We start from the raw sequence: 17881 nt of genomic DNA on the forward strand, positions 1-17881 counted from the left end.
CAATTCGCTACTGATCTTACTACCCGACCAAACAATCGCAGAAGTTTTTTGCCCTTGGCGCTTGCGTTGGCACATTTTCCCCTCTGCCCTTGAAACTACTGCCCTTGGCTCGTTTTACGTCCACCATCTATCTCCTCGATGCGACCGTGTTGGTGGGTAATCCTACCTACAGTAAAATAAATAAATCTCGTATGATTAGGGCCTCCCGTCGGGTAGACTGTTCGCCGGGTGCAAGTCTTTCATTTTGACGCCACTTCGGAGACTTGAGCGTCGATGGGGATGAAATGATGATGATTAGGACAACACAACACCTTGTCCCTGAGCGGAGAAAATCTCCGACCAAGCCGGGAATCGAACCCGCGCCATTAGGATTGACATTCTGTCGGGCTGACGACTCAGGTACGAGTGGCGGACTTACCAACAGTAGTTGTACGGGTAACGTCACAGGTCCACATTCCGTGAAGTCCTCTGTCAGTAATTAACAAATATGGAGGAGACAGTAGATTTTCTGAGATGGTCACCACGTCTTTGTGAGCGAGGACGGGCTCCACCCTTTGCGATGTTAAAAAGAAAATGCAGAGGATCTTGCGGTTTGGGACCACGAACTGTGTAGGATCCATGTCGGTTCGCACCATATTCCAGGCTGACACACCGTCTTATATTTGTGTGCTCTCAACGCTTGTAAATTTTTCAGTGTCCTAGTTCAGTCACCGAAAATATTTAATGAGTTTTACTTTCCTCCCTCCTGTTATGAGAACTTGTGCTATTATTAAATAGTAATTGCTGGTTAGAACTTCGTAACTTTTCATGAGTGGCAACCCTCGGGAAATGAATTTATTAGTGGTTTAACGAACAGGCAGCGCTATTTACTGTCGCGAGTTAACGACACTCAAAAGTTGCACTCAGTTTGTAATGTACCTTTGATTTGTTATGATCTTTATCACCCCAGGATGCATAATTTGACAGTGGTGAGTACACTGTGTAGGGACTCTCGAGTCCGTCTACAGACTTTAGCTGCTACAAAAGATACACTGGGTGCTGAGTTGACAGCCTAGACTCACTATATGTGCCAGGAGCACGCAGTAGCGTGTGAAAACTTCAATAAAATTTTTAAAAAATGTTCGATAGTGTAAGCGTAGGCTTCTCCGCCCGCTGTCGCACTCAACAAAATTCTCTTGCGCTGTCGACAGCATTGTCAATACATAAAACTGTCCGACGTTTCGGCCGCTACTGCAAACGATCATCCTCAGGGCTTTGTACTGAGCTAGATTGTTGAATGAGAGGGACTGTAGACCTTATATAGCAGCAGAGGAAGCTGCTACACGTAATTTGATGGGGCGCTTGAGGATAGCAGAAGCGTTAGGCGTTCGTTATTGGTCTTTATATTATTCCTTGTAATTGGTGGGTAAAGACGTATCTCATTGGTGTTGAGATTACTTCTTGCCACTGGCGGAAACATGCGAATCAGAAACGGACGCTAGCTGTGACGTAGCACTGCTTATTCGTTGTCGGGTCCGGGCAGCGGCGTGCCCCAGCACAGTGCCCCGCTATCTTGTGTGAGTCGCTTTTCGCGCGCTGTCCGCTATCTAAGGTCTCTCTCTCACTCGGCAGTGTAGCTCAGCACGAAGCCCTGAGGAAGGCCGTTTGCAATAGCGGCCGAAACGTCGGACAATGCGATCAACAACTCAGCACAGTTTCATTGACAAACTTCAAGAGTATTAACAGAAAGGAATTTGTGTTGGCTACATAGATTTGTGCTGACAGCCTTGCCGCAGTGGTAACACCGGTTCCCGTCAGATCACCGAAGTTAAGCACTGTCGGACTGGGCTAGCACTTGGATGGGTGACCATCCGTTCTGCTGAGCGCTGTTGGCAAGCAGGGTGCACTCAGCCCTTGTGAGGCAAACTGAGGAGCTACTTGATTGAGAAGTAGTGGCTTCGGTCTCGGAAACTGACATACGGCCGCGAGAACTGTGTGCTGACCACATGCCCCTCCATATCCGCATCCAGTGACGCCTGTGGGTTAAGGATGACACGGCGGCCTGTCGGTACCGTTGGGCCTTCATGGCCTGTTCGGGAGGAGTTTAGTTTAATTTTTAAATAGATCTGTAGTCGCCTGCATTTCTATCACCAGCCTAATGATGCATTGTTCTCTTACAGCTATTGTACTATATAACTCCCCCGGATGCGATAAAACACTTTCCGTTAAGGTTCGTGCTTTTATGTAGATTTTCCCGTCAAGTATCCTTCACTTAGACACTTACGTCGCCGATTTAATTTCTGACATTGTCTCATCTTCTCCAGCCACATGAAAAAAAGTGGGGGACAGATGTCATTTTTCTTCTGGTAAACGTGGAGCATAGTGGACGCAAAGATAACGCGCCATCATGTTTTTATAACAGATTTGCCAAAGTAAACGGTGGGTCACAATACACATTGGCGTGAACTGCGTTAGTCATTTAACCCGTCGGTTTATTTTAAATTTTTATTTAAGAAACAATCAAAAGTTTTCTCTTCCAGCAGTCACAAAGAACGAGCACAGATTATGCAAAGGTTGGAACTTAAATAGTGGTAACTATTTATTCACAACCGATACAAAATACTTACATGTTTGCACCTGTTACTGTCGTTCAAAGTAGTCACCAGTGGTGTGTAGAACCCGTTGCCAGCGATGAGGAAGACGTAGTATACCGTTAGCAGAGCCTGTTCTGTTGAGGGTGCGAATGGAGCGGTCTACTGCCTGCCGAATCTCTGGAACAATTCTGAACCGAATGCCACGAAGTGGTTCTCTCATCTTCGGAATCAAATCAAAGTCACAAGAACGTAAGTTCGGGGAGTACGGTGGATGGTACAGTACTTCCCAATCCCATCGACCAAACAGAGCAGCCACAGATTGCGCTGTATGCGCACGTGCATTGTCGTGCAAAATGAAGGTTGGGTTGCGCAGAAAATGTCGACGCTTCTTTCACAAAGCTGGTCGCAGCTGATGCTCCGAAACTAAAAGTAATACTGTGCACTGACGGTCTGCCGTGGAGGAACGTAATGCGTCAGGATAAAACCATCACACTCGTACACGAGAGTCACCGTAACTTTAGACCGCTCCATTCGCACCCTCAACAGAAAAAGTTCTGCTAACGGTATACTACGCCTTCCACATCGCTGGCAACCGGTTCTACACAACGCTGGTGACTACTTTGAACGACAGTAACAGGTGCAATCATGTAACTCTTTTGTATCTGTTGTGAATAAATAGTTGCCACTGTTTAAGTTCTAACCCTCGTATGAGTCTATGCAGGAGCAACTTACATCCCACTTAGAACTGACACTAACAGATGCAGGCTCTCCCCACCACCAGATAACGAAAGGCCAGACGCTTGGTGCCGTTTAGAGTGGAACCCTCGATGGAGCATTAACCACATTTTTATGAGACATGACATGATCAAGTTTGTGGAGTACTCTATCTTAATTTTCAATATAAAATTTGTCTAAATTTTCACGTTTATAAAAAAGGTGCTCTGTTTCGATTGCTAACTCATGATTTTCATATTTAAAATAAACAGAAAAAATATTGTACTCTAAAAGTTCTACCTACTTACAATATTTACCATATAAAAAGAAAAGAAAATGACAGGGAGCATAGCATCAAAATTTCGTTACAGTGAATAACTCGTCAAATGTAGTACAAACATGTACCATGTCATAAAAATCATTGTGCTTGTATGATGCTACTATTTAACAAAGAGACAAACTCGCATCTGCTAGAAGGCACAACGGTGTGCACGGTCGCATGATTACAGTTATCGTATAGATAATCATACAAGAACACGGGAAAAGAACGTTGGAAGTTAAATTGTGTGCAGTTAAGGATTACATGTTAACATGATTCTTTACGTTACACGCAAGTGTTGTAGTCAATTGCAAACAAACCACGGCATCAGTTGCTACTTTGTTTTCTAATGCTAGCACCGGTTTCATCCAGCAGGGACGTTTTCCAAGTGAATATGAACGGCAAACAAACCACGGCATCAGTTGCAGCTTTGTTTTCTAATGCTAGAACCGGTTTCATCCAGCAGGGACGTTTTCCATGTGATTATGAATGCAGCGCCTTGGAGATTCGTAGACGCTGACCAGTCGTGGTGTTGAAAAAGGAAAACAGCAACTGGTACTGTAACCTGTTTGCAATTACTAATCAACTTTCCAAGAAACATGTAAACGTACTCGTTCAGTACACTGAGGTGTATATTATAATTTTCAGGCTGTTCTAACCGTGCATCACCAAAGACAAAATCAGTTTACAACACTTACGCTAATCACATTACTGGCCTGAAGACGTGCAGAAGTCTTATTTTACGAAACACTCGAGTTATTTGCTATTACTAATGTATGAAAAGTGCACATCAAACGGTTCTAGGAGGGTTGACTGAAAAGTGATGCCTCCACCTTCATAACTCTTCAACAGTTGGCAACATTGGTATGCGGCAGGTACTGGCTTGTTCCGTAACCTCTTCTCTACAGCTCCAGTTGGAGGGAAGCCTTGGCATTGAACAGTTGTGTTGTTACAGTGTAAAGTATGGATCCTTGCGGAGACGGTCAGTCAATGCAATTTAAGTAAAGTGCAGCCACTGAATTCTTGACAGCAGAAGATGTCACCCCAAAGGAAATTCATCAGAGAATGAAAGCAGTTTATGGTGATTGTGTTGATGTGAGGTGGGAACATCTGACCTGCGTGACAAACAAAGTGTTGGACTTCCTGTGACAGCAACCACCGAGTTTCACAAGCAAAATGTTGACAGACTGATTCAGGACGATCGTCGTATCACTCAGAGAGAAATTAAAGCACAATCAGCATTTCACAAGAACATGTGGGTCACATTGATGCTGACACCTGCAATAAAAGCGCACATACTTGAAATTTCCCAGGAACTCCTCTCGCGTTACAGGAATGATGGTGACGCCTTTCTCCATTCAATTGTGACAGGAGACGAAACGTGGGTACACCATTACGACCCGGAAACGAAACGCAAAGAGTCGCCCCAGGAAAAGAAATTCAAGATGCAGCCCTCAGCTTGAAAAATCACGGCCAAAGTGTTCTGGGACGCAGACGGTGTTATCAATGTTGATTTCCTTGATCGTGGAACAACAATAAATTCAGAGCGTTACATCACAACGCTGCGAACTCTGAAATGACGGCTAACAAGGGCTCTAAAGGGAAAGGGTAATGTTTTCCTGCAGCATGACAATGCCAAACCGCACACTTAAGTGCCATCACAGCAGAACTTCAGAGACTAAATCTCAGCACCGTACGGCATCCTCCATACAGTCCAGATTTAGCACCGTCTGACTTCCATCCGTTCCCGATAGTGAAAGACGATCTGCGGAGACATCATTATGCTTCTGATGAAGACGTTGAGAGAACTGTGAGACTGTTGTTGCAGAAAATGAGTGTCGACTTCTTCCGTGACGGCTTCAGAAAACTTGTTAATCGTTGGCAGAAATGTATCCAATTGGCTGGTGATTATGTGGAAAAGTGAATATTGGTAATAAAAGATCATATTCTAAGGATTATTTCTGCGTTTGATTCACTAAAATATTCCCATCCAAACCCAATTAACGAAGGTGAAGGCATTCTTTTCGTTCAACCCTCGTAGTAAGAAATTCAGGAATGAAGTAGGTGTGGGCCACCGATAAATCCCTTAGGATCCTCTTAAACTGAACTTTATTACCAGCTGAAGTCGTTATGGCTGCTGGAAATTTATTGTTAATGTGTGTTTCTGGACCGAAGTAGGTGACTTTAAATTTTTTTGAAGATACTTAAAAACTGTTTCCATGGACTGGACTGTTGACTTGAAAATGAGATATATTATTTACCACAAATTTCATTAACGCATAAGTAAGTGGGAAGCAGTGGTCAGTTTCCTTCGTCTTCCAGGAAACTGACTAATATTCTGTCTCTAATGACAAAAGGTTAACGTCCACCTTCCCATTAAACTGTATCTGATGCGAAGATTTCTATAAAAAATATCTTTCTTCCAGGCATCAGCATCTTGTTCCTGGCTGTGATCGGTACAGACTTCTAACCAACTTGGCTGAGCAAGAAGTGTACACCAGCATGGATAAGCCGGACTTGTACAACCTCGGGTGTGCTCCCCTCACGCTGCTGGCCGCCGAACAGGTTGACGAGCTGTGGCCGGTCCTCACGTGGCCGATGCAGCCGCTGCCGGTGCTCGACATTGGCTGCGGGCCCGGTGACGTCGCCAGGAAGGTGGGTTCTTCACTTCCAGTCACGTTACTACTCCATCAGAGAAATCGACGACTAAGCAACTCCGATGTATTCTGAAAAGTACCGTCGCTCTTGGATATCTAGGACCATCGAGATAAGGAGGTATACAGAGTGTTCATTTTAACAGAAGACACTGAAGTATTTCGAAACTACACATCGGACCAAAAAATGTTCGAATTCCAATTTGTTTGTCTCGGAGTGACACATCCAATGATGCCACACTCAACCAGCCACCCAACCCTGTCCATGGCTGGTAAGGGCAACTTTGAAATCTTCAGTGGGAACCCCCGGTTTTTGTTGCAGTTTACGATTTTATGGCAAAATCTATATACTTTTGTCTGAAGCATTTCCTTCCTTTCGCCACAGGTGGCGCTGTAATCGGAGGAATAGAAATGGGTGCACTATCGCAATTTGTGACGTGGTACTCAAAAGTCCTTGAATATCCAGTGGCATTTGGGACCCCACCTCCATGCTGCGACGTTAGGACAGGCCAGTATCTCCTAACTTTTAATTGGAAACCCCATTCGCAACGCTGTAGTCCTCCAACCCATCGAACAGGGGACTACTTGACGTGATACTGTGGCCATGGTTCGTGGTGAACACTACTCTACTTTTCCAATTCGAGTAGGTGTTCAAACGTAGTATCGTCAACTTCAGCACATTTAGTGATCCACTTTTCAGCTGACCGTAAAGACGACAGAAGCATAGATGCAGGATTATCAGCATAGGTGTTTCCGATGCTGTCGACCATGTCTTCACGGCCTGTTGGCACTTGCTGATGCAATTTATCTTTTAAATATCCCCACAGGAAGAAATCCGGCGACATCAAATCCGGCGACCTAGCATACCAATTAATAGGGCCACTTCACCTGATCCACAGAACAGTGTAAACAACGTTAATACCTCCGGTGTTTCAGTTGCGTAATGTGCCGGGAATCCGTCATACTGAAATCACATACGTTGTTGGACGTCCGGGGCAACGTCTTACAGTTTTTCCGATAGTTCCTCTTTGCGCCCCTTCAACATGCCGTTGATAAGATACGGACTAATGAGATTGTTCCCTATGACTCCACACCATACGTTAACTGACAAAGGACGCTGATGGTCAACTTGCTGCAAGCAGTGGGGATTGTCTTCACTCCAGTAATGCATATTATCCCGGTAACGTAACCATTATTTGTGAATGTAGACTCACTGGAAAATAGTATAAGGGTAAAGAACTTGGGGGTCGGTTGCATTTGTTGACGTGGCCACTTACAAAACACTACTCCGTTATGGAAAACGGTGCCGTGAAGTTCTTGATGCAGCGACATGTGGTGTGGATAATCCTTATGACAATGCAATATGGTGACAATACTACCTAAGGACATACCGGAATCGCGGTATAATTGCTTATCCGTGGACTGTGGTGCACTGCCGCTATTACAGCTATTTGATTAGCTTCTCTTTCAAAAACAATTTTATATGCCAGATTACGAGTAAATGGTAGCTTTAACGCGTCGCTGCACAGATTGAGTAAATCAGATCATGTCTATGTTCATTCCGCTCACATAGAACTCATCACCACCAGCAACAAGGACTTTCATTTATCACACCCATTTATGAATTTTAATAAAGAAAGCGATATGTAACATCCTATGTACAACAATAGATTTAAGACATTCTGTGGGGTTTCTATTTTACTTGCATATTCCTTGTTCATATCCTGATTTACAGAACCACCTCGTACGCAACAGGTGCACCAAACTTCAGATACCTATAATAATTAACAATATTATGAAAAGGATAGTTGTTACTCAACGTATACCAGAGCTAAGTCGCAGACAGCCACAACAAAAAGACTGTCAGAAAGTGAGCTTTCAGCTAACAAGGCATTTGTCGAAAATCAACACACACACACACACACACACACACACACACACACACACACACACACACACTCCCGCAAACGCAACTCACGCACACATGATCACAGTTTTCGACTATTTTCGATGATGGCCTTATTGGTCGAAAGCACATTTTCTGACAGTCTTTTTGTTGTGCCTATCTTCGACTCGGCACCTCCGCTATATAGTGAGTAACAACTATCCTTTTCATAATACTGTTACGTACTATCTTGAATTTTCCATTGTGTATTAAGCAACAGATCATCGTATCCTTTTCCAAAGCAAGAAAAACATGGTGCTCCCGATTACGCAGGGATTCTTCATGCAAGCTGTTAAAAAATTATCCCATAGTTTGAGTGGTAATAGTGTGGTCCAAACTAAGATAATAATATCCAAAATGCATCCATTAAGAGCTGTGACCACTTGTTCAGTATTAGAGATTTTTTTTCACACGAGCCTATATGAACAAATGCTCATAGAACTTAAGGCATTCCTTTTGGAGCCCATGTATATTGGACTGTTTTCTTGTTTTAGTCCATACTGCAACCTCGCAATGCATAGTACGATTTTTTTAACATCCTGTATAGTGAAACATTGGCCTGTGCGTTCGGGACTCAAGCTGTGAGGGTTCCATACAAACTTAATTTTTATCCTGAACTGACGCGGCATGTACACCGAGAGATTTTTATTCAAGAAATACGTCGTGAAAGACTTCGTAGTCATATTGTATACAGATAGTTCATCCATCTTGGAAATCGAGAATCTCGGCGATTTTTGCCTGTTATCAACATTGATACTGGCAAAATATTGGTCCCAGGGATTCCAGTACCTTCGAGAATGTTTTAATTTCAAGTCTGGAGTCAGATAGCAAGCGAGAAAAAGACATTTTTTTCGTGTGATATAATAACAAATTAACAATTTACTGATTGTTTCCTTTTCTTGTACTGTGAAATCTTGCTTCTTGCCAAATTTCATGATTCTACGTCAACGGGAAAGAAGTATAGGTTTTGATGGATGAGTGTGCGAATGCCAAAAAATTTGACACAAATGGTCCTACTTTGGATTTCACTGACTTAGAAGCTTCATTGCTGCTGGTAAACCTTTCGGGGTATAATGTCGTGATCCACGAAACTGTTCTGCTCCTGGCGTTCCCTCCAGAATTGCGCTGGACATCTCCAGAGGTGTTGCTCCTCCGTTGAGACTTGAGTCGTGAAAGAGCAACGCCTCTAAAGACGTCCAGCGCAGTTCAGGGTAGAACGTCAGGAACAGAAGAGGACAACATTATACCTCGAAGGATTTAACAGGAGTGTGTCATCCGGTCCTGAAAGCCTCCTTTCTGTCATTAGATGCTTCACTTTTGTACGCCGTCAAGGGACAGTAGGCCTCAGTATGTGCCATAATGTGCGCTTGGTAGACCTTAGTATGTGACATAAACTGGAACTTGATATGTTTACCCGTTGTTGAGAAAAATGGTTTTTCACAGTAGGGTAGACAGACAGACAGAAAAGTAATCCAACAGGGGTTCCATTTTATCGACTGAAGAAGGGAACCCTAAAAAGAAACGAATTGTACGTACATTGTGTTTTCGACAGTTTATGGGCAGTGTTCTGACACAAAGACACACGAATCTGAAAACGAATACAGCTCCAACAAAGCTCAAACACATCCGATGTTCCGCACACACGCGTTAAACTCTTGCTGAGGGCATAGGCCCCACAAGCACATCCCGTGTACTCAGGAGCCGGACACAACCGATGCAGTTCGCAAAATATTGGCGGGTTTTCAAATAGACACCGTTTGATGATGCGCCGCTTGAACTACCTGTTAGTTGTCGCAGGGTTGTCAGAAACAGTCTGAAAAGCTTGTAGGGGTGTTGCAAGGTAGGCTGTACTGAGAAATAATTGCTGAGAACAAAATTCATACATTGCGGCAAGTCCGATTTAATTAGCAATTCAAGCACTTCCACGAGGAAAAGTGCGGTAATGCACAGGCATCTGTGAGTTAGCACTTCTTCAAATGCTCATCACCTGTTAAACTGTGCTTTTTCCGGAAGTTATAAATTTAAGCAAGGTGAGCAGAAGCTACGTCTGTGCTGTCTTTCAACGGCTTGTTTAGCTAACTTCAATAATAACAAAATTGGAAACAATTAATAATTATTTCTCAGAGCAACCTACCCTGCAACACCCTTACAAGCTTTTAAGACTGTTCCCGACAGCTTTGTACATCTTTCAGGCTTTAGCTGGCCCGGTGAGCTATGTTCCATGGCACATCGCGGCGAGCCACCCTAATGTACCAGGTCACGGCACACGAACTGGACGTTCTGGAATCTGAACTGTACTCTCCATTCGACAATTGTGTCCTCTTCTATCAATCCCCTCTTTTCTCAATCCTCGATAAGTCTGGAAGTCGCTCTCAGCACGCTGTTTATCGCTTTGTGTCCTCGAAGAAACGGAAGCGCCGATTAACTTTACCAGCTGTGTAGCTTAGAAGAGCAAATCAGAAAACATATTTCTGCACTGGCAGATTTTAGCTCCGCGGCTGCCACCGGGTACGAAGCTGGTGGCCTGCGACATCAGCACAAAGATGCTGGAGTTCTGCAGGCAGCACAACGCGCTGCCGGGCACCATCACGTACGAGCAACTGGACGTGGTTCAGCCCGACCTGGAGAACTCCGCCGTGTGGCAGTACGCGCCCTTCGGCAAGGTGTTCTGTCTGCTGCTGCTGCATTGGGTGCCCGACAACAGGTGTGTGCTTAGTTTTTCGCCTTATCAACTACTGTGCAGCAGCTCGCCTGTCTTACTTCTCCGACTGTAATACAAGAGGGGTTACACTCGATCACTCCAGCTATGGATTGCTGTTGTGGTACTTCCACCAGTAAGAAATACCATAACAATCAATCATCCATTTTCTCCAACAATATTTTAAGTTTATCCATATTTATCTCTTTTGTTATTGATAAAACTAGGTTATGTAAGGCTTGTTGTCAGACTGCAAGAAGAATGTCTTATGTATTAAAACGGAGTCACAGAGCAGCATGTAACTACGAGGGCAAGTCAAAAGGTAAAGATCACTGTTCAAAATAGAAATAAACTATTTTATGTTCAGGGCAGCTGCAGCTGTTGAAATGTATGACGTTAGGAAGAAGTCCGCTAACAGTAGGTGAAATTCTTGTTCATTAAAACTCAGTGGGTTTCGCTGCCTAAAGCCGCATCGTCAAGTGCAACATACGTTGTAAGAAGCAAAGTACAGTATCAGCAAATTTTGTGAATATTAAAATTAATAAAGGAATGTCTAAAATATAGCCACAACTTAAAAATATTGCAGGAATATCCGTCGCTCCTAGTTAAAATTAACTGTTCTGTGAATATCGTCAATACTACTGCGTGATGTGTTCCTTAAAATTTTGCCTGCATAAAGAAAGACGAAAGAAAATATTTTATAGTGAATGGACGCTAAAAGTTTTTAAATAAGTCCGGATTGGCGTTGAAAAATTGTCACTGCTAACATGATTAGCCGCGACACTACGCAGATTAGTATGTGGAAAGCGTCAGGTGGCAGTGTCTTACCAGTGTGACAGCAGAGCAGGACAAAGCAAAAGCACGAACGACGAAGAGAGACTAGCTGGCTGGCGGAACGGAAGTTACCCATATGGATAGTGTGACGTCATGTACTGATGACTAGGAGCGGTAGGTCGATACCTTTACACACGAGAATAATAGACAATTTTATTAGGTACTAACACCTAATTGTACAAACAGTCAAAATTGGCATGAATGATATGGCGCTTTAATTCCAATTGGTTATTCAACGTGAATTGTGCGTTTTCGTTTTTATATCTAAAAATGTCTACTCTTTCTAACATATTCAAAATGAGGCTTTTTTTCTTGCTTTTGGAATATTTTTAAATTTCTGAACGGCTTGTGATGCTGTGTCCCTCTTCGATAAGTGCGTTATTATTTAACATAAGGTGTTCCTGAAATCTGTAATGGCCTACCGGTTTGTCCTATATATTTCTTACGGCAGTTATTGCATGTAATGCAGTATACCGGTTTGTCCTATATATTTCTTGCGGCAGTTATTGCATTAATGCAGTATACGCCCGCTTTTTTATGTTTATTTCCCACGGCTTTTTCCTTGTGCCTGAGTTTTTTGCTTGTATCCGAAAATGTAGAATACGTTGAAGTAATGTTTTTACATCTCATACGTCTGAAAATTTTTTCGCTTACTGCACCCAGATATGGTATTCTAAAAAAAGAGAAACAGAGCGTTCCTTTGTCTCCTCAGCTGGTGTTTTGCTTTGTCCTTCACCGAGCTGTCCTGACTCACACCGGAAGGACACTGCCACCTTATACTTTCCACATAGTAATCTGCATACTGCCGCGACTAATCGTGTTAGCAGTGACAATTTCTATCGCCAATCCAACCCCTTCTTGAAAACTTTTAGCGTCCGCTCACTATAAAATATTTTATTTTTTATTTTTAGATGGAGACAGATTTTAAACGATGGAGCACGCCTCTGCTCTCCCGTTAGAAACGACTTCCTTCTACGAGAAGAGGGGACGGCACATGTTCGACTAGCCAACTGGTAGAAAAATAAAAGCTGCAAAGGCGTGCTATTTACTGACTATGTTCCTTCTGGATATGCAGAAAGAACCACAAAAGTTCATCATTCGCTACAGGTTGTTCTTTAAGGTATCTTTGAACGAGAGACTACGGGGAGAGTAGTGTAGATCTAGAAGCTGCAAAACTACTTTGGAGGAAATAAACTAATCTGGTCTCTACGAGACATGAAAAAAATCGGCCGGCCGGTGTGGCCGTGCGGTTCTAAGCGCGTCAGTTTGGAACCGCGTGACCGCTCCGGTCGCAGGTTCGACTCCTGCCTCGGGCATGGATGTGTGTGATGTCCTTAGGTTAGTTAGGTTTAAGTAGTTCTAAGTTCTAGGGGACTGATGATCTCAGTAGTTACGTCCCATAGTGCTCAGAGCCATTTGAACCATTTTTTGAAAAAAATCTCATTCACGCTTTCAACTCAACGGAAAAAGAAGGAAAGGACACTATAGATGGGTACAGGGGAGAAGCTGCTGGTTTCATTAAAAATAAAACAGCATATGCCGTTGTGGCTTCTCCCCCATCTCCCCCCGCCGTCCACAGTATCGGAATCTATTCGAGCTGTGTGATATAGCAGAAGAAAATGAAGACAACATGATCGTTATGAAATAATATTAGGAAAGTTGTTGGACGTGAAAACGTATCCCTTTCATCGTGCCAGAATGAGAATGTCAAAGAAATCACAATGGGATGCAGTGACAGTAAAAAAAATGCTATCGATAGCGCATTAGCTGCAAAATTCAGGAGCAAGGTCCTTCCCTGTCCCTAAGAGTCCATTAGAAGAACATGTGGCTTTAATACCGGGCTATGTACAACAGTGGTATATTCGTATGATAAATTTAAAAACTCTTTCATTAATCGGTTGGAGGATAGACATCTTAAATTTTTAGAAAAACTGTTCTTTGCCCCTAAAAATTAGTAATTTTACAAATAGTCTATAATTTAACAGCATTTGAAGCCACAGGAACAAAAGAGCTGTAGCCAGTAATTTTTTTATGGAATTAATGAAGTGCCATTCTGCTGGTTTTCAAATAGCACAAGGTATCAACAAAGAGCAAGGAATGGTGACATTGAAGACCTATAACGACACTGAATATACCGTTACATGTAATTTCATTTTTGTGCTCACATTTACAATGTTATCGTTCTCATAATGTGTTCGGCGTTGTGAACAGCAAGTTCAAGCATGTTAATTTAACTTCGTTTGCATAATGTGAAATTAAAATCACCTTATTTTGTGTGGGTTTTTAGTACTATTGTTGTAAATTTTCACCACAAAATAGTTTTGTTGTAATTCATTCATTTGATTCTTACAAAAATTCAGAAAGTCTTATGTGTCCTCCACTGGGGCAACGCCACATAATACATTAATATTTTCACAGGCGCGCTGTCCAGAACATTCACAAGCTGTTGGTGCCTGGAGGAGAGGCTGTCTTCAGCATAATAGCTAACATGGTGTTTTACACAGCGTTTGAAGAAATGGCGAAAGACTCGCGTTGGGCGCGGTACATGCAGGTAACCCTTAGGTCTACCCGATATTCTCCTAAATCTTAGAAATACTTGGGAAATTATGTTTAATAATTCTAAAAATGCCCTACCTCAGGAGAAGTCAACTTGTTTAGCCTGCCACCCACTTTTGTTTCTGTGTTAGGTGTAAAATTTTCTAACCGTCCACCGATTACACAGTAAATATGATTTATGAAGTAGGGATAAGTTTACTTTACAAAATTTATAAATCCGAGCTACATCAAGTTAAAACATACAATAGTCAGTCCCTTATTTTCAAAATTTTTCTTTAAACCCTAATAAAAGTATTTTCAAAATCCCTACCGGCTACCGCCCACCACGAAAGCTGAAACGCCCACTTGTGGGTGGGAGGAACTATGTTGACCACCACTGCATTCTGCCTTTTCCTCAAACGAAACTAAAGTTACTAGCCAGGGAAAATTTTCTTTTATAAATCTGAGGACTGTCGTATCCATTGCGATTGACTTTAAGATTCTCAGAGTTGTTCAACGTTCTCGAGTACTCGACGTTTCGACCCCCTGCTGCGATCATCAACAGGAGTCTTCTGGTGTCCCGTGGTTAATGAACAGGGCTAATCATAGGGCAGAGAGAGGCATCCGAGAACTCAGTCTTGCCGAGTTTCATGTACGATAAGAACCGGAAGATGCGGTATTACCGGCCAAGCTGATAACAATAAATTATACTGCACTATCCCTTGGAATATGGCTGAACTGGAATGCAATCACACTACTGTCTATGGCTCTACGTTGTCTAGGTGTCTGATTGCATCAGCCGGTTCTTGTTCAATTGATAATTCAAATGAACGCAGTTCCCTCAAACTGTACAAACAAATAAGTTACAATAAATTTTGTGGCCAATGCAAAGAGTTTGCAATAAATTTAAAAATTTATTTCAGCAGATCCCATAAACACTTTTTCCTGGTGCCTTTTGTCAGCTTCAACTGGTATTTAAAGCAAAATCGTGCACCAGATGTGCTTAAAAGGAAATGTGAAAGTCCGTAGATCGTTTCGTGTACCTCCATACAACGTAGGTAACAACGTAAAATTTCTAACTTGTGAGCGCTGATGCGTCAAGTCACTGTTCGACAGATACGAGGGCTTGTAGAAAAGTAATGCCTCCGAATTTTTAATTCTGTGCTCTATACTGGTAGAGGTACTAAAGGTCTGGCTTATTTCTCAGTCGACTGACGTAAGATGGTTTCGAATTGTAGCGTGTAAAATAGCGATATGTACCGCAACTATGTCGGTGCGTAAGAAACAATGTGTTGTAATGGAGTGTCTAACCGCAGACAACGTGCATCCAATTGAAATCCATAGAAGAATGAAAGCTATGCATGGTGATGATTGTATCGACATCACTAATGTCCGACGCTCGGCTGTTCGTGCTCGTAATGAATCGAGTAAAAATCGTCGAAGGAGACCAAGAGGTGAATACAGTAAGTAGATTCAGAACTACGCAGCCTGCAGTATTTATTTGGGTATGAAGAGACTTGCACAGTATAGAATAGCATGGAGAGCTGCATTAAACCAGTCTTCGGACAGAAGGCCACAATAACAACAACCTCATTGTGAGTGACAGAGCACAATCTCTTTCCAAAGCTTAAAGAACAGCTTAGAAGACTTCGCTTTGATAGCGATGAAGCAGTGTAATTAGAGGTAAGGTTTTCGTTCCGTGGGAAAGTCAAGTATTCTACAATGACTGATCAACAAACTGGCCTCTCGTTGGGGGAATGCCTTCGTCACCAAGGTGACTGCGTTGAGAAATAAGTCTATAGACATGAAAAATAATGAAGTAGATATTAATAAAGTTTGTTTTATTTAAAAAGTTTTGCGAGTTTTCGAATTAAAAAAGCTCGGAGTCATTCAAGTTCAGCACATCCTCGCAAATACGATTCTCGACTGAACTCAAGCCACCTGTTCATCTTCGATACTGTGAAACCAGTCGCACATCGACAACGACCATATACTCTGCGACTTACGCAGAATCGTCACTGGAGAGTGGGACAAACTGGACCAGAGCAGGCTTGATAATCTCATCGAAGATGCATAAGCGAAGGTTTCAAGTCTGAACATATTAACGTCGGCCCAGGAATGCTGTGAAAAACCTCCAGTGGGAAGCAGAGGATTTTGTCCTTACATAAATGTCTGTGTGTTTGATTTGGTGATCTGAACACATCCCAAATGAAAACAATCGCATGCTTCAAGTCAATTTTTGTTTTCTGTCCCGTGAATTTCCAAATAAAAGGACGATGCACAACATTTGTTGTTACGTGTATTTTTCGAGAAAATAAATGCAGATGTTTCGAAGTGCTTGGGTGAAAATTTGCCTATTCTTTCATTTCTCCAGAGAGTGGAGAATTCAGCATACGTCCTTTGCCCAGAACATCTGCTATGAATTTCGCCTTGATCATTAATAATAAACTTTATCATCATTGGTTTTTCTCAATTCTATTACAATATGTAGATTTTATTTTAATAAAACGGATTGCTCTTCATAACCTCACTTCGAGAGCCAAACTGCTGAGCAGACAGCTCTCACAACGCAAGCACTTTCGGCGCTGAGGTGTCATCAAGAGCAACCACTCGTGACAGACGAGACTTGTTACATTAGTACAACGCCAGAGGTCCTGCAGTAGACTCACTTGTCACGAGTAGTCAATGGAGACAACAAAATCGTTCACGTAAAAGGGGCTTTAGACACACTCTGGCGAGACTTTCCAAAATAACCAGTTCTTAGGAGCCGAATCTGCACTAGTATATCATTACGATTTCTACAGGGTGAGAATTATTGAACTATTTGAATAAAACGTAAATTAGTTACAAACTACGGCGTGCACACAATTTATTCAACATATGAACGTCACTACAAATATTCGGATTTAGATTACGACATGTTCGATATTGCAGCCATCATTGGCGTTGATGTGGCGCAGACGAATAACGAAATTCTGCATGATCCGCTGAAGTGTCGGAACAGCGATGCTGTCGATGACCTCCTGAATGGCTGTTTGCAGCTCAGAGATGGTTTTGGGGTTATTGCTGCAAACGTGTCATTAATATAGCCCCACAACAAGGTGTCGCATGTGTTCTGATCCAGAGAATATGGCGGCCAGTTGAGGCCCATACAGTGGCTTCTGAGTACCTGTGAGCCATAATGTGTGCCCCCAAAGTGCTCTTCCAGAACATAAAACACTCTCTTGTTTCGATGGTGTCGAGCTCCGTCTCTCACGAACTATATCTTGTCGAAATGAGGGTCACTTTGTATAATGGAATCATCTTCCAAAACTGTCACGTCCCGTTCGGTAGTCACCGTGGCATCAACCATCAACGAATATCGAACCGACAATCCGTGACTGGACATTGCCCACCACAGAGTCACGTGCTGAGAGCGAAGAGACTTCTCGATCGCGAAATGCGGATTATCAGTCCCCCAAACGCGTTTATTTTGGTTATTGACGAACCCATCCAAATGACGGTGCGCTTCGTTGCTAAGACAAACAACAATGCGCATGCTAATTCCCATCATGCTACGCAGCCAACAGTGCAGTAACAGTGCAGTTTGAACTTCCTAACGCAAACCAT

General features: G+C 42.8%; 1 protein-coding gene and 1 pseudogene across 1 annotated transcript in view; both read left to right on the top strand.

The window, feature by feature from the left end:
• Positions 1-1756: 1756 nt before the first annotated feature.
• On the top strand, positions 1757-1874 carry LOC124778718 (annotated as a pseudogene).
• An 8874-nt stretch (positions 1875-10748) lies between these two features.
• The window catches only part of LOC124775283 (juvenile hormone acid O-methyltransferase-like), a 47064-nt gene continuing 39931 nt past the window's right edge, over positions 10749-17881 (top strand). The window contains exons 1-2 of the mRNA XM_047250120.1: positions 10749-10909; positions 14156-14288. Coding sequence (XP_047106076.1) covers positions 10749-10909; positions 14156-14288 — 294 coding nt within the window. The remainder of the gene's footprint in view (positions 10910-14155; positions 14289-17881) is intronic.

This window comes from Schistocerca piceifrons, chromosome 2, assembly GCF_021461385.2.
Source record: "Schistocerca piceifrons isolate TAMUIC-IGC-003096 chromosome 2, iqSchPice1.1, whole genome shotgun sequence".
In the NCBI taxonomy this organism is placed as follows: Eukaryota; Metazoa; Arthropoda; class Insecta; order Orthoptera; family Acrididae; genus Schistocerca; species Schistocerca piceifrons.